Raw genomic sequence first — 25,763 nt, 5'->3', positions numbered from 1 at the left:
GGGGATGAAGAGTTTGAAAGATGTGGGCATTTATCGGGAAGGATTCAGCTTTTTTTGGAACATGACAGGGACAAAAAACAAAACAAAACAGGATATCTTAGCCTCTGCTGCTTCAATTCTGACCTTTCTCTTTCTCTGACCTGTCTTTTGCAAACCTCTTGACTTTGTGAAAGTGCAACACTAAATCGTTTGAGTAACCTTTCAAACAGCACTCCATGATCTCTGGTCTGCACCAACTTACACAGCTAGGCTTTAAAAAAAAAAAAAGATTTATGTTGTACTAATATGGTATTTTATTTATACTTTTTTCTTTCCTTTTTACTTATTATTATCATTGTGGCCTATTTTACTCAGGTTAACCACTACATTAGGCCACATTTGTTTAGTTCCATTTACTCTGTTACCTGGGGGGTTCAATATGGATCAAGTTTGACAGAGTCAGGCTTTCTTTGCGTAAGCCGGCTTGACAAAGCTTAAGATCCCAGTCGGAGATAATAGGTAACATAAACGTGATCACCAACTTGCTTTGCTAGTCTTTCTTCTTCAGGCTCTATGCATGTTCCCATAAGGAGGGGGCGTTTGTGTATAGCCTACTTCTGCCCATGAAGGATATGTAAAAACTATTACAACAAAAAGCGACATTGTTGCTTCCATTAAAGCTACAGTTATTAACTTAAAAAATAACTTTCATATTTGCTGAAACCACCTCTATATTCACACAGCACTAAATGAGACAAATAGTTTGAAAAAAAAAAAAAAAAAAGAATCAAGATTCTGTTACTGCATTGCATACTTCACCTCAGTTGTTTTAGAAACATATTTTCGTGTACTGTTTAGCTGCAAAATGAGAAAACTGGTTAGGCCGGTGGGTGGTGCTTGGTACTCAAATTAATTGTACCCAACATGGCAGCTGGGTCACAAACTTTCTCATTTTACAGCTAAACAATTTGACTGCAGTTCATGAGCAGTGACAAGACATAATTTACAGCTGTGTTAGAAACTCCTCGGTTCTGATTGGTTGCTTTCGGTGCGCTGCGGTACATCTAGAAAATGCCTTTAGAGGCAGCAGGAAGTGGAGGGACATCATTTTATCGGTCTAATGTTTTTCTTTTTTAGACTATAGAAACAGTTTCGGCAAATATATACCTCATAAAAGTTACCAGCCGTAGCTTTAAAGCGAGAGCAGAATACCGGCAGACAATGACCAATTGTGTAAATTCAGAAGTTAATATATTTATTTTAGCAGTCTGTTTATTTTCTACCATTACATCTGCCCATTCTACAGCTCTTAATCTTTAAACATGATGCAACGGATTTTAGTGTGCTACTTAAGAACTGCATGCACATTAGTGTTAATCTCTTTGCTTATTGGCAAAATCAAAGTGATAAGAATTTTCTAGTATTGATTTAATATTATCTGCAATAAATATCAATAGATTAATTAATTCTTTAATCAGCACTCTGTTAGCAGACATGATAATATAGTGAACAATTAATGTATAGTGCTACCTGGGTTTTTTTTTATACAAGGCTTATTTTAGAGACAGCATGGACAAACACATTAGGTAGTTCAGTGAGAGCAAGTTGTGAATAAAATAAAACAGCATCCTTGTTTAGATTTTCTTCAACACTGATATACTATGAGTTCCTATGGCTAAATATGCAGCCCAAAGCATACAGCTTGTGCTACTGTACTTGCACTATTTTATTTGGCAGCAAGGGATTAACTATTGACTACAGGGTGATGCTATTTCAAAAGGAACTGATTAGTGAAAGGTGCTTTTTAGCCAATTTTAATGCAAAACTCTGAAGACAACCTGGTCTGGACCATTTTTGGCCTGCAGTAAAGTTACCATGGTGATCTAGCCAGAGTCACCAGAGAGTCACCTTTGTAACACTGAAAACTCAACATACCTCACTAACTGACTGATCTGGCACCGTGGAACATCCCTCTGTTCTTCATTAATCTACTGTAAAATACTAGTTTGTGTTGTTTATCAGCTACAAAACTTAGTAAAAGAAAACTGAATTACAAAAAACATTTAAAGTAAGCTCATCTTCCTACACTGCCACACTTCACTTTGCAGCAGCGATAAATACACACATCCTACGAGGATTCAGAAATGAAAGAGATAATGGACACTCTGCTGTCCTTCTGCCTTTTATCTGAGGCACTTGGAGAAGTTGTCGGTGTCGTTACATAAGTGCCATCAAGACAGATACCAGTGCATTAACTCAGCTTGTTCAGTTCTGACACACTGCTGGGGGTTGATAAAAAGTAAACCTAATGTCAATCCTGTGTGTGCTCACCTCTTTTGATGCTGTGGTTACATTTGGTGCAGTCTGTGGTGCTGAAGGAGCACCCTCCTCTGGCGATGGCTGGAATCACACTGGTGTAGGAGGAGTAGCCGTTGATCCTGCAGGGCTCTCCGTAGCACGCCTCCACTGAGGTGCAGCAGTACACTGGATGGGTAATCCCTGAGGGCTGCGGACCGGTGCTGGGGAGCAGCTTGGGTCTCTTGCCGCTCTTTGGGCACAAAGCGAGGGGCGGTATGGGGGAGGGGGAGGTGTCCGGGTGACTGAAGTGGACGTAGTAGCCGGGGAAACAGGTGTATGTGTGCGGGCTGATGGTTATGGATGCTGGGTGGGTTACGGAGTGAGGTGGCTGAAGATGATGGTGGTGATGGTGATGGTGGTGATGATGATGGTGGAACACCTCAGACAGTGAGCCGTCCTCTGGTTCCTTGAAGGTCTTGTCCTCCAGGAAGAGGGCCAGTCTGTGACAGTACTCGACACACCTCTCCTGGGAGCAGCAGTAGCAGGAAGACACCTCGGCCTCCACCTGCTCCTCTTTGATTGTTTTCAAGGAGAATCCGAGCGAAGAGCCGCGGTGAAGCTCCCGTTTGAGACACTCCTGTCCCCCTGCAGGGCCCGCCCACTCCGGATCCAAAGCCTCGCTTTTACACAAGCTACAGCAACCCTGGATGGTGGAGTCCAGCTGGGAATGAACCGGATCCTCTGTACCCTGTTTTATGTGCTTCAGTTGGTCCTCGTGTTTGGGATGTGTTGTTCTTTTGGTCAGCGTTGTTTCTCCCAACAGTTGCTTACCACTAATCTCATCCTGAGTCGTAGCTGCTGCTTCACACCCACTTCCCGCCTTGGACTCCGCCTTCTTTTGTCGTTTGCTTCCGTACTGGGTGCTGGTGAGTTTGAGCAGCGTTGCAGCAGTGAGGCCTGCCTGACGCCGAGGCGTAGGCGCAAACAAAGCCAACCAGTCAATGTTCTGAGCCTCCGCTGTTGACCGCCTCTGTTTTTTAGGTCTTTCTTTTGGGTCCGCTTTCCCTCCCGGAGGAACCTTTTTGGTTTTATGACCTTTATGTTCAGTTTTAGTGAGACTGTCTTTAGCTTTGTCTTCGTTAGAAGGCTGCCGTTTCTTTGCGAGATTTGACGCGACAGACTCGTCTCTGAAGAGCAGCAAGCTGTTGACGGCCTCAGCATTGAGAGAGGCCATCCTCCGCCTGCGGGGCTCAAAGACATGTGCGGGAAACATGAGTAAGGCGTCAGATTGGTTGATTTTTGGTTCCAATGCTTGCTGATTGGCTGCGGAAGTTTTCTTAAGTCCAGATTTGGTCCTTCTGTGACTGGAGCTGGAGTGCAGCTTCTTCTTGACTTTCCCCGCCTTTTGTTTCCCAGCTTTTAGTGCATCCTTTGCTTTACCCACAACCCCTTTCTCCTCCAGACGGGTGAGCAGGACGCAACAGTCCAGCGCGTCTCCATCACCCACTGCCAGTGTCTTCTTTCTGTGTCGATGTGGCTCTTTCTTATCCTTCTTTTTCCTTCCTCTCAACTCGTTCTTTCTCTCTTTCCCTTTTTTCACGCCACCTCCTTTCTCCTTGCTTCCTTTCTCCTTCCGCGGCTTCCCGCATTTCACAGGCTGGCTCCGCTGAGCTTTCACCATGGTCTCAGCGTCTGGGAGCAGATCCACCACGTCGTCTTCATCAATGGGGTGCTACGATGGTGGGCTTCAGCTCAGACAGACCCTTCAGCGAGCATCGTCATGGATCATCACCTGGGTCCATACACTCTCTGGGGAGACACAGATCAGACATTTAACTGTAAAGTGTGTGCCACACACAGACAGAGAAGCCGAGAGTGACTTAATGTAACAGACAGGATCTTTTGATGCATTATTTAACAACCGGTTTTACTTAGTTTGCTGTCAATATCCAGGTCCCCAGAGAACATGACCACTTAGACAACCTTTCTGCCTGAAATGCAAATACAATGCACACACAAGATGGAGGAGAAACTGAGATAAAGAGCATTATGTTATGTTTAAGCCTCAGGCCAAATGTGCTCCAACCTGTTTCCCATTTGTCAGCACTGTTTAAGTTTAAAATGTGCTCTTTTTACACTTAGATTATGCCACATTAGGAATGGGCGATGTGGAGAAAATCTAATATCACAATATTTTTGACCAAATACCTTGATATAAATATTGCGACTAGGGCTGAGCGATATGGCCTAAAAAAAACCAAATCCGATTCACGATTTAAATCTATTTTTTCCCCTCCTAGTTAAAAACAAAAAAAACAAAAACAAATTTGCGGCCTGGTAGCACATATCTGGGGTCCAAAACTTTCAGCATGTGAATAAACCCTGGCTTTTCCACGGTAGCCTTTATATGGGCACCACATCTCTTGCAATATACATTGAGACGGCATCTGTGATCGCTTTCCACTGGACCCCTTTCTTATCATACGGCAGTGTTTCCCCTACCGTCATATTGGATCACAACAGAAGTCATTTAAGGTTACCTTTCCTATAGAACAGGTCTATACCTTGTCCTTTTATTAAACAAACTAAATAGCCTTATGTTACAGGCTGAGCCTGATGTGTGTGGCTTGTGTGTGTGGAGCTGTGTATGTGTGTAGTTGATGTAGGAGGTATGAGATGTTAGCGCGCCGGGTGTGGTGTGTGACGTCAGACGGATGCGCCCCAGGAAGAAAGTGAGGCATGTGCTATGTTGTTTATATCGAGCAGCCACAGTGAAGAAGCCTACGCAGTTCTGCATGCTGTTTTTGAGTTATTTCCCTCTATGTAAAAGTCAGACACTGATGACAGAGGCTGTGCATCATCCCTGCAGTGCTGAAAATAAAGTGCCGTTCTTTAATGCAGACGAAGTCCCATTGTTTATGTATTGTTGCCACAACGAGCTAATACAAGCTAAAGGAGCTAATGGTCTTCGGAGGTCCCTTTACTACGGTTTGGGGGTCTGCCAGCTTGGCGTTGGTAACACTTATTCATCTTATTTACACAACGGCATGTCATTTATGTCCCTACACGGTGCGCGTCTAAAATCCTCCTCTGCTCTTCGTGTCATGCATGGCGGAGTTCGCCCTGATGAGCACACACACACACACACACACACACACACACACACACACACACACACAGGCGAGCACACAAAAGCGCTTACGAACTCGTTCTCTTTCTTGAATGAGTTCTTCCCCACTCGCTGCTATGTTGTTTGTGTATTAAGCGCGGGGGCATAATCAGCCATAATCTGTAATCACGTTCTTTTCTCCCACTGAAGTCAATGGACTCAGGACCTGCTGTTAGTCTCCTAAACGGGCGTGGTGGTTGCGAACCCCACGTGACACTGATACAGGACACTGACTCGCAGTGGACCGTCTTGGTTTATCCACCGTCTTTGCTGTTAGTATCACAAGGCTAACTCTACCTAGCGATTATTAACGGGTTTAACATCAGTCAAGTCATTTATGCCGGGTGAAGACTAGATGCTTATGATATTACAATATCCAAAATCTAAGACAATATCTAGTTTCATAACATGTATGGATATTATATCGATATACTCCTCAGCCCTATGATACATTAATTGTTTTGTAGCTGTTACATGTTTTGATTTAGAATTCCTGCCAAATGAAAAAATAAAATATAAAATTGCCTTTCCATCCTTTGTATCAATAAAGACCGTTCTCAGCTCCTTGAACCCATGTTGAAGCACATTAATGACTCACACAATCCACCAGGAGCTCAGTATTACAAGCATTCACCCACTCAGAGCTACAACACACAAGCACAGCGCAGAAACAGATGAGGCGTTTAGGTGATGTATTTAGTGTTTGATATGATGGATGCTTTTAGAAGTGATCCGTAATTCACAATGCTGCACCGATTTAATTTTAGCCATGGCTACAGCCTGTAGCTGATACCTCTGAGTGGCACTGTGGCTTACCAAAGAGGAGGTCATTAGATTAAACAAGAAAAGACTGCAAAGACTGTTTCACATTGAGACAGTGCATGTTTCAATTCCTGCAAGGTAAAAGGGGCAGCGCATGCTGTGAGGGATGAAATAAAGGCATCACTCGCCAACATTGCCGAGCCACAAAAACAAACAGTATGATCAAATGACTCATGAATTGATCTTTATTTCACCAAAACTGGTGGCGGGAATACTCGTCGCACAATAGCCTCTTCAGTTTCCATGTCAACAGGCTGGTACAGAGTACATCAAAGCACCTCCAGCAACTTTAGAGTAGAAGACGCATAATAAGCTTTACGATCCTCTGAAGCTCACACAAGTCTTACTGCTCTCTCAACACAGAAACACTTCACTTACTGTGGGAGAAAAACCTCTAAAGTTCCTGATGATTCAACTGCCAGTGACCTTTATGCAATGACACTCCTGCGTGCAGCATAAAGAGATGGATCAGCCCTCTTGCTGCAGCCCTGAAACACAATTATGCCACTTGACCTCCAGGAACCAAGTCAGCATGGGTCTCTCTTTTTATATTAAGTGACTCTTCAGCCAGAAAACCATTCAGCTTTCACAATCACACACTACTCACGGAAATGATTAAGTCTAAATCTCAGCTTCCATCGTCACCCGACACATATACGATCAATTAAGTTATTTCACAAGCTGCTACTTTGGATCGCACATCTGTCATTTGTTGGCTGGCATGTGATTGGCTGTCAGGCTCATTTGTCATGTCTCAAATCTTTCTACACATGCCAAAAAAGTGCTTAAAGGGAAAGTTCACCCCCAAATCATAAATACATATTTTTCCTGTTACCTGTAGTTCTATTTATTTATCTAGATTGTTTTGGTGGGAGTATCAGCTGTATCTGCCTTCTCTTGAATATAGTGGAACTAGATGGCACTTGGCTTGTGGTGCTCAAAGTGCCAAACAACGAATCATGACCCAGTTACTCAAAATAATCAACAGACCTTGTTGTGAGCAGTTTCATATAGGAACTACATCACTCAGAAGAAAGTATGCATCTACTCATGGATGAGAGGCTAAAACACATGATTCCTTTCTATGCAACCAATTGACAAATCTCATTCAGGGCGCCCTGATTAAACTGCTCTGGCCTGCCTACTGTTCCTGCTTCCTCTGCAAGCCGCTTTGCAACCAGCCTCCACCCCAGCTCCTCCTTTTCACGCTGTGTCTGACTTCTCAAGGTCATTGCTGTTCATCATTGATGCTGCTCTGTTCTGAACCCAGGGAAATCTCTGCTGTTGCTCTCCGCATGGAAGGGCAGGGAGGTGTGCTCTCTCTCTGCCTTAGGCTTTCCTCACCTGCACGTGGAAGGGGTAGAGAGATTTGCTCTCTCGGCCTTAGGCTTTCCTCATCTGCATGTGGAAGGGGTAGAGAGATTTGCTCTCTCGGCCTTAGGCTTTCCATGTTGGCACATGGAAGGGCAGAGAGGTGTGCTCTCTCTGCCTTAAGGCATTCCACGTCAGTGCCTGGAGGAGGCTTACTGCGTAGGCCTAGGAAAGGCAGAGAGGCCCCAGGACAGAGCCATACCACCAAATACTGCAAATGGAAATAAAGTTTTCTTTGACTGAAGTGGTCCTGACTGAAATTAATTGTTGAAACATTTGCAGTCCAGTAACATGCATCAAAAAGAGAACAATGATGGGATATGATTCCAAAATGCATGCAAATCCCACTAAAACCTGTTGCTGCACTGCATAATAACAACAGCTTCATTTAACCAGCAGGTTATTTATGCACTTGAGTATTCAACACGACTTCATCTCATCACTAAGTGTCTGAAAAATCGTTGATTCTTTTACAACTTGCTATCATGTAACACCTAATGAGGGGTAGGGAAACCAAAACCAAGTGCTGAGTGGGGTGGGGTTGAGGAATTTGGGGAAGCTGGGGGGCTAAAAGTCTTGTTCTGTCCAACTAATGGTCCACAACCCAAAGACATTTAGCTTAAAGCACTATTAAACAGAGGAAAGCTGCAAACACTCACACTGAGCTGGAACTAGAGATTTTTTGCTTGAGAAATTACTTCCAAAAATGGATTTTAAATGTTAAACGTTAAGTGTTGCTGATTAATTTTCTGCCATTCAAATTACCCAATAATCTACTAACTGTTCCGACACTAACTAATTATTAAAGCATATGCATGCAAATTAATATGTGAGAAAAAGTTGGGATTTTCCGCTGATCCACATGTGCAGAGATGTCACGCTTGCTGTAAGAGAGCACGGAGACCTCGTCAACAAGTGTCTTTATTTTATTTTGAAAGAAAATGCATCGCCTCACAAATAAAATTCCAACTTCATGTTAAAGCAGGGTGTATCAGTAGTCATTCTCAGTACCTTTGGGCAGAAATGGGTCCCTGCTGTACCTCTATTATTGACAATGACTAACTGGAGCTGATTGCAATGCGAGGCGCTCTTATATGCCCATTAGTATATCATGTTTTTACCCTGATTTTTCTTTCTATGGATTAAAGTGCATCACATCATGTTTAAATGTCATTTTTGTGTCCTGTCTTTTTTTAAGTGAGCCATTTAAAGTAGCAACTAGGCTTTAAACGACAGCACAAGTTGCCTTCGCTCAGAATACATTCAACACAGCTGATTCCTTCTGCTGCTGCTTCTCCACACACCCGTTCACCATATGCCATTTCCTGCTCCATCCCTACAGTATGATATTGGTAACAGTCATAAAAAATTAATTCTTCAACCATTTCCAGTCCAGTACCGTGTGTAAAAAAGAAAACGATGATGGGATATGACTCGAAAATGCATGCAAATCCCACTAAAACCTGTTTCTGCGCTGCATAATAACAACAGCTTCATTTAACCAGCGGCTTATTGATGCACTTGAGTATTTAACACAACTTCATCTCATCACCAAGCGTGTGACAAATCGTCTATTCTTTTACAACTTTCTATCATGTAACACCTAATGAGAGGGTAGGGAAACCAAAACCAAGTGCGGTTCTTGTTGAAGTGCTTTAATTACAAGGAGCAGACAGCATGAGGAGTTCTATTCTGTTTTTTTTCTTGTCTTCTACACTAAAACCAGAACACACCTTGAGACTGTTGCACGCTGGGATCTGTTGCATCACTTTGCGTCATCTTAAAATTATAGAGAACATACCCAGGGTTGAGTTGAACCACAACTGCAAACCCACTTTAACTCTGGAGTGGACACAACTCTCTGGACATGTTCAAAACCATCTCATAGCTCTGTCTGCCCTTATTGCCGAACGAATCGGTGAACCGTGAAATGCAATCCATGAGAGAGAAATTTAATTTCCAGATAACAAGAGGGCAGAAGGAGCCTCACATTGAGTTTCTGTCTGCGGATATCAAATCAAGTTGCTTCATTTGAATAAGACAAGCATGCACAATGGAAGGGCAGAAGCTCATTGAAGAGCATTATTATTCCCTGCAAGACCTTCACCGCACGGACCACAGCAAATAAAACAACAGGTTCAAATTAATACTGAGGTCTGATATTTACCTGCTTTAACATGCTGTTAAGAAAACCAACAACCAATAGCTACACACACACTGCTCTGCACAGGCACTTAGAAACCTCAACATTTGTTCAGGACATTTTGTTTCTGATTAAAGCTATAGTGGTACCTAGAAAATATAAAATAACTTTGTCATATTTGCTGAAACTCTCATCAGACTCTAAAAGAAGTACGAGACAGATAGTCTGTGAAAAAAAAATCATGCCCATCCTCTTCTTCCTGCAGTGCCTCTAATGGTATTTGCTAGAACTGACCACAGTGCACCATAAACTACCAATCAGAGTTGACGAGTCTCTAATGCAGCTGTCAATCATGTCAGTCAAGGCTCGTGAACTGCAGTCAAACTCGGAAGAGCTGATCAAAAATGACTCAAGACTGTGGTACTGCAATTGTCTGTTCTTCATCTCAAATGTTTTCTGAAACATTTTAGTGTACTGTAGCTGTAAAATGAGAAAGTTTGTGACCTAGTTGCCATGTTGGGTACAGTCCAAGCAACCAGTGGACCAATTTGAGTACGCAGTACACTAAAATATGTTTCTGGAAACATTTTAGGTGCCTATTTCTCACCTCAATGTTTTCATAAACATATTTTTGTAGGGCTGCCCCTGATAGTTGACCAAACGTTAGTCGACCAGAAAGGTCATTAGTTGGCAAGATTTCATTGGTCACTTAGTCGCAGAAAAAAAAAAAAAAAAACGCAAACAAACCTGAAACTCTATTAGGAGCTGCGCCTTGTCAAAATACATCAAAACCTATATGACCGGACCATGTGGGAATTTAATTTGAAAGGACAGACACAGGAAGTGGTCATGCTCAGCAGTCAGACAGGAGTCATGTTAATTTCCAGGGCTGGTACCTGCGGTTATTCCACAGGCTAGTTAATAACATGTCAGACAGGAAATCCAAAGTGTGGGATCATTTTGAGAAGGTGAAGGACGAACCCAAGGTGATATGTAAACTCATCTTCATTGGTCGACTACAAACATGACGTATCATCTGAAACATGTCAGTAGCTACATGCCCATTAGCCACTTAACACAATCATTACTGCTTTGCCGACAGCGTCATTAACAGGCGGCTCGCTCAGTGTGTGACGTGCACTTGTAGATAAAATATAGGCCTATATTAATGAAGGTTCATTAGTACGGTTTTGTATTTCTCTGTAATGTAGCACAGTGTTAACAATGTTACTGATACTATTCTTTCTCACACCTTCAACTCAAAGCATTGAGTTGCCCCACCCAAAATATATAATTTAACAATTAAATTAATATTGTAAACATGCGGGAGACTAGTCAACTAATGGCCCTAAATGACGACTGTTGGTTGACAAGGAAAATTCTTAGTCTGGGGCAGCCTGATATTTTAGTGGACTGTTCAGCTGTAAAATGAGAAAGACTGTCACCCAGTTGCCATGTTGGAAACAGTACCAATGTACCGAGCAATGACCACCAGCCGAGTTTGACAGTTTGATCACAGTTCACGAGCAGTGATCAACATGATTGACAGCTGCATTAGAGACTACTTGGCTCTGATTGGTTGTTTTTGTTCAGGTGAGGTAAGGCTATTATAAGTGCTGCAAAGCAACAGAGTGAGCAGAGGAGTATGATTTTTTTTTCACAGGTTATTTGTCTCATTACTCTCATTACTTTTGGAAACAAGTGGATTATTTCTACATTTTCTTTCTCTTTTTTTTTTTCCTTTTTAAATCTAAAGTCCACCTACAGGTGTACCAAAATTACATTTCTTCAGCTTCATTTTGATATTTAGAGGGACCAGTGATGCTCAACTTGCAGCGTGTGGGCCAAATCAGGCCCGCAATAGGGTGCAGGGTGACCCACCACACAATGAAAATAAATTGATTCACACTGGGATTCGCTTTTTGTATCTTAGAACGTAAATAAGATATCAGCATGCACTAAAAAACATCAAACAGAGCTTGTTTATTAAAAAAAAGTGCCACAGGAGTAGACCCCAGATCCTGTGGCAGAGGTCTAAGCTAAGCTACAAATGTCCTGAAATCTCTTAACCGTCCCTGCATACACCTGACCTGCACGATTGTATTTGCCTCATTTCTTTATTTGTTCATCTGATAAATATTATTGATGTTTGTTTATTAACTGGCCCTTGGCCTCCTCTCATTTTGTTAAATGGCCTCAGGCAAAGCAAGTTAAATATCCCTGGTTCATGAGATGATTAACTGAAGAAGACAGAATCAAACAGACATAATGTTTATCTTTAGTGTCAGACTTTTCTCTAACATTTCCCCTTTTCTTGCGGAAACACTGGACAGTTTCACCTTTTCAGGCGACACAAGCCACAAAGGTTGGACACCAGTCGTTTAGATCAGCGTTTTCCCAACCTTTTTAGCTTGTAAATGTCAGTTTGTGACATTAGTGTGGATATGAGCTGTGAGCAGGTTCACTAAAGAGCGATTTTTTTTCCATTTGAAGGACATTAAAGGAATACTGCCCCCAGGAAATTACCATTTGTAAATCAGTTAGTTGTGCCAAGTTACCTTTAATGCATGAAGAAACCTCCTTTTTTTCCTTGCATGCCTTAAAAAAAAACAGCCGACATATTGATTTATTAATAACTGGGGACCATGTTTAACAACAGCTAATCAGAACACCCGTTTACAAACTCTCATACAACTTGTGCAGGATAATCCAAGTCTCATTTATCCAGTTGCAACAAAAAAAACCCCATTTAAATTGGAGTATCGGTTTGAAGACAGCATAGATAACTTTAACTTTTAGTCCAATTTTAAATAGTGAGATCTGGACAAAAATGCATGTGTTTAGGAAGTACTGAGCATATGACTGGATAAATGAGACTTGGACTACAATTACACTTAAATTAGTAGCCTGGGCTATCATTTGCTTTGATCACTTAAATCAACAGGCCTATATTTGGGACAGGCCTTTAATTCCTGTCAGACAAAACGGTCAAATTGTTTATTTAAACCAGAGTTATATTCAAACCGCGAGTTGTGTGAGAGTTTGTAAATGAATGTTTTAATATAAGCCTTGTTTTGCTGTTTAACAGTGGTCCCCAATCAATCAATTAATCAATATGTCCGCCATTTTCCGTGGAAGCATGCAAGAAGGAGAGGTTCCCGACTGGTCAAGCCACTGGACCCAGATTTCTATCTAGTCATTAGTTCAAGATCCACACAGTTTCACACATACTTGGCCATGTCGTCAAGCTAGTTTGCTGCCTCTGACAGGTAGATGTCCTTTATTCACTCACTCTACAGCAGGAAATAGCATGTTTAAAATAAAAACTCTGCCGGAAATTCACTGTACCTAAAAGTAGTGTGTTTTTAACAAACCTGACATGTTTGTGAGTCACTTGTGGTCAATTCAGAATGGATGCACAAGCCACCAGTTGAGAACCACATTTTTAATGGGTGAAATATTCCTTTAAAAGCCTTCACAAAAAGATTTAACATGACTTTGTACAAGGAATGTGTGTGATCATCTTCCATCACCTTGTGACTTCTCAGATTCACCATTTGCAGTGTTTTAGAAGAAAAACAAGCCAAAATTAGAGAAAATTTTAAAAGAATTTTGTGTAACAGATAAATATTTTATCTTGTGACCCTTGATTTCTATCTAGCAACCCAGTCTGTGGGCTGTGAACTCCAGATTTAGCAGATCAAATGGAAAGACAGAAGTCTACCTCTGAAAATTACAGATATTAAAGAACCCTTCCTTAAACATTACGCCGCTTCAAAGTAAATGGAGCATAATTGGCACCTCAAACCCAGTTAATCACAATTCCGTCTCTCCCGGTGATGGCATGTTAACTGGCTGTATAGTTTCATGTGTATGTGAAGACAGAGGAGGAGGTGGCGGAGCTGCCTGGCTGTCACACAGACTCATTCAGAGGACAGACATGGTGTAGAGCTGTCATCATGAGAGAAAAAGCCCCGAGGCAGGAGCTCTCAGGAATCTAAGCCGGCTGTGCTGTGCAGCTTCAGATAGTGCCATATCACCACCAAGTCCACTTTCCTGGAGCAAATCCTACACCAACACTATAACCATCCTCCACCACCAACACCAACACCTCCCTTCACCTCCATGCAGGTTCAGGCACCAGCAGTTACAAACACACCCACATCCACTCGTGGATCTGGATCATATCAAGCAGAGAAATGCAATTAAGAGCAATGTAAATGCATGTATTGTGATCAGGCTGTGCACCACATAAAACACAGACTCGCCTAGTGGAGCTGGTAGTTGGCCATGGTGGTGGACGGTGTTAATCTGACAGCATGCCGTAGCAGGAGTGCAGGCTGTGATAGGAGAAGTGAAAAAAGCTCCTCAGCGGGGAAACCGGTCTAAAACACCCAAACATCCTCGATCAATCTGCGCTTTGAAGCGCTGCTAGTTAATATCAATATCATTAGGAGCTCGTGTTAGAAGCGGGCGACCCACCGATCCTATCATCTCCAACTGTGACGGGGAATTACAGCCGCGATTCATCATTACCTTGCGTGTCCCGTCGGGAAATGGAAAATCTCCCCCTAAAAACAATCCGGTCCGTCCTGCTTCTGCTGGTCAGTTTCTACCCGCTCGGGCTGTCGACCTGGGGAGCGATCCGCGGACCGAGCAGCCCACAGTAGCTGGAGACATGGTGAACAAATCGGTGAGCGGTGACCTACTTCCGAAGTGGCATGCTGGAGATAATATTCATGCGCTGCCTGCATTCACATTCGCCGTTGCACCGGGACATCCCTCTATAACGCTCATGTTGCTGTAATATTCCTGCAGGGACTAAACTGTGTCCGCAATCAGCGCTGGGGATTTTTTTCCTCCACCACTTCACGGCGTTTCTGATCCCTAAAGGAAATATGCACGTGGATTTTCCCCCGTCATTTTATTATAGCTCTATTTTAGCGTCTAGGGCAAAAAAAATCCCAGTGGAAATGACCAAACTTCCACCAAATCTAACATCACTTCTTAAAAATGATGCCAGCAAGATCAGAAATGGAGAAGTTTGCCACTAAAATGAGCTTTAACATGAGGGAGATAAGTAGAAATAAAGAAAAAACAGTAATAATACACAGACAGCTGACTACAAACTATAAACTATAAGAAAAATAGGTCCTTATGGTGCTAAGCAACACCTTAACACATGTTTACAAAGTCAAGATACTAATAAAAATGTAGAAGTATAGCCTGTAAATTCTGGTTATATAGCCTATTAAAACTATAAACTGTTAGTATACACCCATACTAACTTCACACACCAGCCACCTTAAAAATAATGCCAGCAAGAGCGGAAATAGAGAAGTTTGCCACGAAAATGAGCTTAAACATGCAGGAAATACCATGACTATACTAAAAACTAATACTAAAATATATAATATTAATAATACACAGAGAGCTGACTACAAACTATAAGAAAAATAGGTCCTTATAGTGCCAAACAAGTTAACACTACATGTTCACAAAGTCATGACACTAACAAAAATGTAGAAATAAAGACTGTAAATTATGGTTATATAGCCTATAAAAACTAGTATACACTCATGCTAACTTCACACACCAGCCACATAAACATCATTAAGAGTATTCCAGTCAATTTTCTCTTAATTAGGCTCATTTCCTGTATCATCTTATCTTAATAAGGAACATAAGAATTGGCCTTAATTAGCTGGAACATAATGAGTGAACTATCATACTAATGTCCACTTATAAAACACAGATATCAAAAGTAACGCTTTATACTGACAGCCCTAACAGACATATAAAGTAAAATATAGGCTATAACATCGCTTGAAACTCACTGATGAATGTATTTTGAATTTTTACAGACATCATATGAAACACTATTAGACAGCTACAAACTCACTGTATGTAAAACACACCACATCCCTGTTTCTCATATCATTTTATTATAGCTCTATTTTAGTGTCTAGGGCAAAAAATTCCCAGTGGAAATGACCAAACTTCCACCAAATCTAACATCACTTCTTAAAAATGATGCCAGCAAGATCAGAAATGGAGAAGTGTGACAGACAGATGACCACAAACTGTAAGACAAATAGGTCCTTACAGTACCAAACAAGTTAACACTACATTTTCACAAAGTCAAATCACTAACAAAAAAGCATAGACTGTAAATTATGGTTATATAGCCTATAAAAACTATAAACTATTAGTATACACTCAAGCTGACTTCACACACCAGCCACATAAACATCATTAAGATCTAATGAACGTCACATCCATAATATACAGTTAATCTTTAAAGGAGTATTCCAGTCATTTTTCTCTTAATTAGGCTCATTTCCTGTATCATATTATCTTAATAAGGAACATAAGAATAGGCCTTAATTAGCCGGAACATAATGAGTAAACTATCATACTGATGTCTACTAATGATACACTGATACCTGACTATATCTGTCACATGCAAGAAAACTATACTCCCTACAGAAATACACTCATATGTAAAGTTAAGTATATATATATATATATATATATATATATATATATATATATATATATATATATATATGGACTGTATGGACTGTAAATTATGGTTATATAGCCTATAAAAACTATAAACTATTAGTATAAACTCATGTTAACTTCATACACCAGCTGCATAAAAATCATTAAGATCATTGTCACTAATGAACATTACATTCATACAGTTAATCCTTGTTTTCTGATGAAAACAAATCACAATAATACACTAATGCCTGACTACATCTGTCACATGCGAGGAAACTATACATCCTACAGAAATTAGCCTATAAAAACTATAAACTGTTAGTATAAACTCATGCTAACTTCACACAATAGCTACATAAACATCATTAAGATCATGTCACTAATGAACATTACATCAAAAACAGGGATGTGGTGTATTTAACATACAGTGTCTTGTAGTGTTTCATATGATTTCTGTAATAATTCAATATATATTCAGCAGTCAGTTTGAAGTGATGGTATAGCCTATATTTTACTTTATATAGTTTTCTTGCATGTGACAGATATAATCAGGTATCTGTGTTTTATAAGTAGACATCAGTATTATAGTTAACTCATTATGTTCCAGCTAATTAAGGCCTATTCTTATGTTCCTTATTAAGATAAGATGATATATATTATATTAATATGATATATATTTATGCTTTTTTGTTAGTGATTTGACTTTGTGAAAATGTAGTGTTAACTTGTTTGGTACTGTAAGGACCTATTTGTCTTACAGTTTGTGGTCATCTGTCTGTCACACTTCTCCATTTCTGATCTTGCTGACACCATTTTTAAGAGGTTAGATTTGATGGAAGTTTGGTCATTTCCGGTGGGATGTTTTTGCTCTAGACACTAAAACAGAGCCAAATTACCTGAAACATAAAGAGTAAACTATCACACATACATCTACTAATAATACACAGATAGCTGAATATAACTGTGACATGCAAGAAAACTATAACTCCTAGAGAAATATAGTCATATATAAAGTAAAGTATATAACACCACTTTAAACTCAGTGATTAGAACATATAGAATACTATAAGACAACTATTAACTCAGTGTATGTAAAATACACTGCATCCCTGTAGCTATAGTAACATTAACATTTACTGTCAACTCACTAATCAACCAGTTAAATTTTTCTCAGATTACCTCAGCCTCTTCTCTTTAGCTCATCTCTTAATAAGAAGAAATTAAGAAAAAAATAATCAGTAATCAATCGATCAGTAACACAGAGATACCCGACTACACACCTCACATGCAAGAAAGCTACAGACCCTCCAGCAGGGATACTTGGCTTGCTTTGCCTGGGGCCACTTCTGCAAGTTTCCAGGAACTGAGGAAAAGTCAGGACTTAGCACAGACCTCTGTCAGGGTGAGGGGACGCTCCCCTGGCACTGGTTTTGATAAACAAGCTCCATTTTGATGCTTTTTATGCACTCTGGCACCTTATTTACATTCAAGGTACAAAAAAAAATCCCAGTGTGAATCAATTTTTTTCTGTTGTGAGTTAGAAAATGGTTGGTGGGCCACCTGGTACCTGAATTGGCCCATGGGTTGTTAGCTGAGTATCACTGCCCTGTAGGAATATCAAAGTGAGGTATAAGTGTAAGATCACTTTAAACCACCAGTGTCAAACTCATTTTGGTTCAGGGGCCACATACAGCGGGACCAGTAAAACCATACTATAACCTATATGTAACAACACCTCCATTTAAAAAAAAAATAATAATAATACATATTTCTTATAGTGTGAAGACGTACTGGTACATTCTGATTATAAGTGCAATTCAATAATATGTCTCAGTTTTTCCACAGTCAGTCTATCATTACATGTCCACCCTCCCATACATTCCCACTCCTGTGCAGTAAGACTGTCATCACCACAGCAAACCAAAGTGGAAGGTATTGAGGAAGCAGGCTAAGTTATCTCCTCCCTTACAAACCATTTACAAATCAAAAGTTCTGGCAGCACCTTAGCAGTAGTGTTCCACCAACACTGTTTGAAGATAGAAGTCTGATTCAGATTATTTTGTATTAAAGCACAATGTTCTTGTTTTCTTTTCCAGAGAACTGTATTGTGGTCAGGGTGGAAAAGTCTTTGAAGCAGCATTTTACATAAAGTAGGCTACTCACTGTTTAACTTGCTCCTGAAACCTGAAACCTCTTAGCCTTCACAAGTGCATCAATATTAGGTGTACAAAGTCATCCTGTGGGACGGATTAGACCCTTAAACGGGCCGGTTCTGGCCCAGGGGCCCTAATGTGTGACACCCCTGCTTTAAACTGTACTGAACTCCATATATTGGAGCCTATCTCAGCTGACATTGGGCGAGAGGCAGGGTACACCCTGGACAGGTCGCCAGACTATCGCAGGGCTGACACATAGAGACAGACAACCATTCACACTCACATTCACACCTATGGACAATTTAGAGTCACCAGTTAGTTAACCTGCATATCTTTGGATGGTGGGGGGGAAGCCGGAGTACCCAGAGAAAACCCATGTAGTCATGGGGAGAACATGTGAACTCCCCCATCCCCCGCCATCTTCTATCATATTAAACTAAATATTTGGGGGTTTTGGTCTGTTAGGTTTGACAAAAAAAGACATTTGAAGACATCTAATTGGACTCTGAGACGCTGTGATGTGCATTTAGTTACTATTTGCTCATATTTCACAGACAATTAGAAGATAAATCAATACTTAAAACACTTGTTAGTTGGAGCTCTATAGAATAAACACCATACATATAATTATTATATAAGAAGATAATTGTAAGCTCCTTGTATATGGAGCACATTAAGTCTCTATACATCAACAAAAGCATCATTAAGATCAACCCTCTAATGAGTGTTACATTATAAATCCCTAAAGGAGTATTCCAGGGATTTTATATCCGTCAGATTAATGATGGCAGAAAAGCACACATCCCTCTTAATTAGTCTCATTGACTGTATGCTCTGCTCTTAATGATACGTGGAATCTAATAATGATGATGAGTGATCAGCCGCCGCTTGTCATTTATTACCCTACTTCTTGAGAATACACAGATAACATCGGCCTATTACGGCGCAAAACACACAATACACACACTCACAGACCGTCAATGATGATCACTCGGCTGCTGCACTCACTCAGTGGCTGTTCAATTACAGGAGAACTTCAATACCTGCACTGAACAGCAGGTTTAGTCTCTTAACAACAACCTGATTGGAAAGTCACTATGTTATCAAGTTAGCATGTAGTCAGAACTGAGCTTAATTGGGATAAATGCTGATTGTCCTCATCAATATCAGCTTTGCAGTGTGTAATTAACAGCTGTAAACAAGCTGAGTGTGTTGAGTTAATGAGGCGTGAGCACCGGGGGAAGCTGAGGGAGTATAGACTGCTGAGAGCTGACCTGCACTGCAATAAACACACTGCAACACACTGCAGAGAGATGCACGACACCGACCGGGACGACTAAATGCTTCCTACATGCGGGAAGCACTCACTCACTCACTCACTCACTCACTCACTCACTGTGGTGATGATGCAGACAGAAAGCGGACGTCTAACTTATTGCTCAGAAGCATTTGTGATTTTAAATCCTCGGAAAATGAAATAAGATCAACTGAGATCAGCTCGTAGAACGTTTGGCCTAAATTTGGTTTGATGCCCAGTTGTTGTAATGTTAAGCTCTCTAGCCCTTCTCCAATCTAATAAAATTACAATTTACTACAGAATTCTGGTCCATATTTTAATGATAGTTAGGCCTCTGGAGCAGTACGCAGCCTCCAAGATGTGTAAGATAGAAATGCACTACTTTAATTCCAGAAGCTCAAAGAGTTAACGCTAGAACATCCTCCGCTGTGTGTGTGTTTGTGTGTCTCATTTATAATGACTTAATCTATGAAACTGCCAAAACATGAGGAGTGACTGAGTCCTGGAATCATCCCCCTGAGGGACAGGGCCTTGGACAAGACCAGAACAAAACCCAGCATATCAGCTCATTCACTTTAAGTTTGTGCATAAATTTAGGCAACACAAACAATACAAGAGCGTCAAAATAAAGCTCATAGGCTACATTCACATGACAAGCAAATGTGGCCCTGCTCTGATATAACACAGATCTAAATTTTTCAGAGTATTACAGGCACACAATTTTTTTTTTCCAATCAGAATTGGGCTACATATGTGGTCCTAAATCCGACATATAACCGATCACTAGCCATGCAACCGCTGTGAGAACAGTCATATCAGAATTCATGTGTGTTTTTCCCATACATCCATGGTTTGTTCGCGTCCATGCTTTCATGCTTAAATGCACAGACGCAGATCATTTACCAAACATGGGCTGACGCTTTCTGAAATGAACAGCTTGCTGACATGCCATGATAGTGTTGTTGTGACGCACCAATTGAGATACTGTAATGTAACCCTGGACACCCTAAAGTTTGGAAGAACAACTCCTGACTCCTCTCCAGGCCATACCCCCACCTCTCTCCTCACACAACTACAAGCAATAGCTGCTAGTAGAGATTGTGGACCAAAAGCCCATTTGTGCAACATCCTGTTTAGGACTGCCCCCTCACAGTCAACCAAACGTTAGTTGACCAGAAAGGTCATTAGTCGGCAAGATTTCATTGGTCGCTTACAACCAGAAAAAAGTGAAACTCTATTAGGAGCTGCACCTTGTCAAAATAAATCAAAAACTATATGACTGGACCATGTGGGAATTTAATTTGAAAGACAGACACAGGAAGTGGCCATGCTCAGCAGTCAGACAGGAGTCGCATTAATTTCCAGGGCTGGTACCTGCGGTTATTCCACAGGCTAGTTAATAACATGTCGGGCAGGAAATCCAAAGTGTGGGATCATTTTGAGAAGGTGAAGGACGAACCCAAGGTGATATGTAAACTCATCTTCATTGGTCGACTACAAACATGACGTATCATCTGAAACATGTCAGTAGCTACATGCCCATTAGCCACTTAGCACAATCATTACTGCTTTGCCTACAGCGTCATTAACAGGCGGCTCGCTCAGTGTGTGACGTGCACTTGTAGATAAAATATAGGCCTATATTAATGAAGGTTCATTAGTACGGTTTTGTATTTCTCTGTAATGTAGCACAGTGTTAACAATGTTACTGATACTATTCTTTCTCACACCTTCAACTCAAAGCATTGTGTTGCCCCACCAAAAATACATATTTAATATATCATATTTATGAATTTATTCATTTTAATATATTCAGTAATTAAATAAATATTGTAAACATGCAGGCAACTAGTCGACTGATGGCCCTAAATGACGACTATCGGTCGAATAGGAAAATTCGTAGTCGGGGGCAGCCCAAATTCTGTTATCCCAAAAACAAACGCCCATTCCTGCAAAAGGCCAGTCCTCTGTAAATAAGCTACATACTTCCAAACAGAAGCACATAGCTAATTATTCTGAAAAATGACGTGATCGGACCTTCCTACTATGGCGCTCATTCAGGAAGATGAAGCACACACTGCTATGTAATTCATTTTTTTCCCCCAATGTCTGTTTCCAAAATGTAATGTTATATTTGTTCTAACATGCATGCGGTTGACGTTATTGGCTGCATGTGAGACATTTAGGGGCAGATATCCATTCACACTAATGTCTAATATGGATCACTTCAAACATGAATGTGAACAGTCTGGCAGGAAGATGGGATCTTGTGAAATATGAGCATTGAGCCCAGAAATGTGAATGTAGCCATAGACAGTCCAAACCATACTAAATGCAGCCAGAACACTGTTGGTACACACTTTCATGTGTTCTGGGATTATATCATTTACTGTAAAACTCTAATTTAAAGCATAGTCCCAATTAAACACCCAGTCCCTTTTACTAGCCCGGTGTGTCTACACATTTTGACAAATAAAGGCCTGTCTCAATTAGACACCTGGTCTGGTTGCCAAGCAGTTCATTTTTCAATAGAAGTTATAGATGTGTAACACCAGGTTGCTGGCTACCTTAAATTATGTGTCTATTCCTCTATTACCCTGTAAGTTATACATATGTCTTTAATCTCTAAGGGTCCTCAGGTCAAAAGAATCAAAAGTTGTGAGAATTGTTTTAACAGGATAAAGTGGTGTTGAGTGGGTTTGCTGGGTGCTGTGATCCTTGACTGCAGTAAATTACTCTCTTTGTTGCACTGTCTGTCAGAGCGAGATCAAATGAACGATTCATAATTGATATATTATCTGAAGCCTAATTTTTTAACAAGCGATATTCATACTGATTTAAATGAACAGTTTGACTGTATTACCCGATCTTGATTCAAACAGCTGACATCATTTCTAAGAACACCATAATACACTCACGGCTCTCCCCTGAGACTCCATCAATAACAGAATGAATGAATTATTACAGGGATATTGCTCTCATAGAAAGACCATTAGCTGTAATTCATAAAGCGTGGGTATCCATGGTAAAGGTTTAAGATATCCTCACTTGGTCTCTATTGAACACACATTTCATTTTCTTGCACAGATATAATGTGTAACCTTGACAGAACGTAACAAGACCAACATACACAATTTATTTTTATGTATCTACTTAATTTAATCATTTTTTCTTTTTCTACACACAACAAAGGTGATATGTAGTCTGCACAGTTTGTGTAAAATGCTGTTTGTATGTGCAAGGATCGCTATCTTGTTTACCTCATGTGACAAACTCAATAACAGAACATTTATCTGACACAGTGGGCCAAGAGGCCAAAACAAGGAGCTGAATGACGCTTTGAAGATCCAAAGAGCTGAGGGGTGATAATTATCTGTAGGTTCATCGCTCACTCAGCGACTCCTTTCATATTACACACTCAGCCATTTGATCCATTGTTACTATACAAACATTGACTAGAGCTGCTTTAAAGACTCGTTTAAAGGCACAGTTCCCTTTGGTGTAACACGTATGGTTCTCAGTACTTTGATCACTACAGGAGTTTTGATCATGTCCCACTGACAGGTATTCAGTGTGACCATGAAAATATGAATTTCAACATGCCAACTACTGTATGTTTCTGTGCTCTGGGCTGATTTTCAAAAGGAATTTCATTCAAGCAAATCCCACTAAAGACGTCTGTAAAGATCATCAATGACCATGGAAAGAATCAATACTGTGGGAGGCAGAATATATGGGAAATAATCAATAAAATAAAAATAGTCAGAGCAGTTACTGCAGCTCTCACAGACATATCACAGGTAAATATGTGAACATGATGTCTCTTTCACAAGCAAGTGAATAAGGTCATGGGACCCACTGGTCATGTCAGGAAAACATACACTGAGATGTCCTTGAGAGAGACATGCAATAAATGTAAACTCAACAGTATCTCTTAAGAGTCGCACGGTCCTTTGTATTGTCTTAGTGCGTCTCTGGGCAATTTTCTCCTCACATATCACCAAACTGATCTACATTTGGCCTTATACCCCCGTTCAACAAGATCTTGCCCCAGAAACTCTCATCTCAGGAGATATTTACTGAAGATGATGTATCTTTCATTCTGAAGGTGGAGATACAGCATCAGGGGGAGAGAATGAAATAACACTGTTATACTTTATTGATCCATTTCTCCACTTGCCCCTGCCTGAGCAGTCAGAGCTCAGATTCTGCTACAGACCAGCCGCCCTCCAGCTGCCACAGCCTCAGTGCACTGTAAACAAAAAGTTTACAAAAATATCTACTGTGTTTTCTCGGACCGAGAGATTCTTCACACAAAGGCACAAGTTTTCAAAGCCTTCCTTTCACCTGTAAGAAGAATTTCAATGTGAAGTTTCCCCTTCTGTTCCTCAGTTATGATGTTTAATAATGGACAAGAAAGTGTTTTCAGGGGCCGTACACATGCTGCGTTTTTTGCACCCTCAAAAATCCATTGTTTTCATTGTAGACATGCGGCAGGCATGCTCAAATGCCAGAGTGACACCGTTTACAGGGCTCCACGGCTGCGCCCTGAGATAGAGTTCAACTTTTAGAACACAGCAGCACGCACCACATGTCATGTGTCGAGGAACAACCAATCACAGCTGAAAGATATCTTTCCCTTTTTCCGTAAATATCAGTCTGTGGTTAACATCGGGGAGAAGTTGATCATTTTAGCACAGGGCTGTCTCCTGGACAATATTTTAGGCCTACACATTTAAAAAACAGCACCTGGGAGAAGATCAGCTCTGCACTCAGGATTCCTTGTGAGTAGGCTGGTGCTTGTTATGGTTGCTTAGCAACTTCAGATGCAACCTGCCTTCTCGCTCTTAAAAGTTCGCACACAACAGGAACAAGAGTCGCACACAGCGCCCAACCTCGCATTTTCCAGGCTGTCAAAGATGCGGCATGTGTATGGCCCCTTACGGAACATGATGATGTCACAGTGAAGTTGATCTTTGACCTTTTGGATATAAAATGTCATCATATCATAATTTTATTCAGTTAGACATTTGTGTGAAATTTTGTCATAATTAGAGTATGAATGCTTGAATTGTGGCCGAAAACGTGTTTTGTGAGGTCACAGTGACCTTGACCTCCGACCACCAAAATCAACTCAGTTTATTCTTGAGTCCAAGTTAACGTTTGTGCCAAATTTGAAGAAATTCCCTCAAGGCCCGCCTGAGATATCGTGTTCATGACAATGGGACAAACTAACATGCCTCTGAATGTCCCAGCTCCTCACCCTCTCTAAAACTGAGTTCAGCCACCCTCTGGAGGAAACTCATTTCGACAGCTTGTATTCATGACCTCATTCTTTCCATCACTATCCAGAGCTCATGACCATAGGTGAGGGTTGGGACGTAGATGGACCAATAAATCAAAAGCTTTGCCTTCTGGCTCAGCTCTCTCTTCACCACAACAGTCCGGCACAGCACCCGCATCACTGTAGACGTTGTGCCAAACCACCGATCCATCCCATGCTAATATCTGAAATATTAATAATTTATATAATAAAAAACAATACTTGGTGTCTGCGTATTGATTACAATACTGCCATGAAAAATGTTGTGATACTATGCTGTATCGACTGCCTGCCTGGTCCGTAACTTTACTGCTTTAGTTCACTCTCACAGCTCTCGTCGTCATTTTCAGCGGTAGTCAGCGGCCGTTTTAATTTTTCAAAAAGCTCTAAAAACCCACAGTACCACTCTACCTGCAAAGAGACACAGACAGCGACTAGGTGGTGAACACAGTGTAGCATTTAGAAACTAACGAGACAGAAATCGTCCTCAGGAGATGGCGGAGAACAAAACTGAGCTGACAGAGAGTAAATATTGGACTTACATTCATCAGGTGTTGAAAGCATGACTCCAAATAAATGCTAATGTTGGTGTGTAACTGCTGGATGTGTAACAGAACATGTCACTGCCACTCTGTCGCTAGGGCAACAGCTTTGGTTCCTGTTTACTTCCTGTCAGCTACCACAAACATTCCAAC

At 40.9% G+C, this 25,763-nt stretch overlaps 1 protein-coding gene across 2 annotated transcripts in view; it reads right to left on the bottom strand.

The window, feature by feature from the left end:
- The window catches only part of bahd1 (bromo adjacent homology domain containing 1), a 56,897-nt gene that overhangs the window by 16,392 nt on the left and 14,742 nt on the right, over nucleotides 1-25,763 (bottom strand). Inside the window, exons 1-2 of one of the 2 annotated variants that reach the window (XM_049595731.1) lie at nucleotides 14,319-14,492; nucleotides 2,311-4,086 (exon numbers count right to left, since the gene is read on the bottom strand). In XM_049595731.1, coding sequence (XP_049451688.1) covers nucleotides 2,311-3,958 — 1,648 coding nt within the window. In that variant the 5' untranslated portion in view covers nucleotides 3,959-4,086; nucleotides 14,319-14,492. Of the gene's footprint in view, nucleotides 1-2,310; nucleotides 4,087-14,318; nucleotides 14,493-25,763 lie in introns of those variants that run through there. The other variant, XM_049595730.1, reaches the window with a different exon arrangement.

The sequence above is a fragment of the Epinephelus fuscoguttatus genome, linkage group LG14, assembly GCF_011397635.1.
Source record: "Epinephelus fuscoguttatus linkage group LG14, E.fuscoguttatus.final_Chr_v1".
In the NCBI taxonomy this organism is placed as follows: domain Eukaryota; kingdom Metazoa; phylum Chordata; class Actinopteri; order Perciformes; family Serranidae; genus Epinephelus; species Epinephelus fuscoguttatus.
Note: the sequence above shows the minus strand (reverse complement) of the source record. Positions and strands in the feature narration are given on the sequence as shown.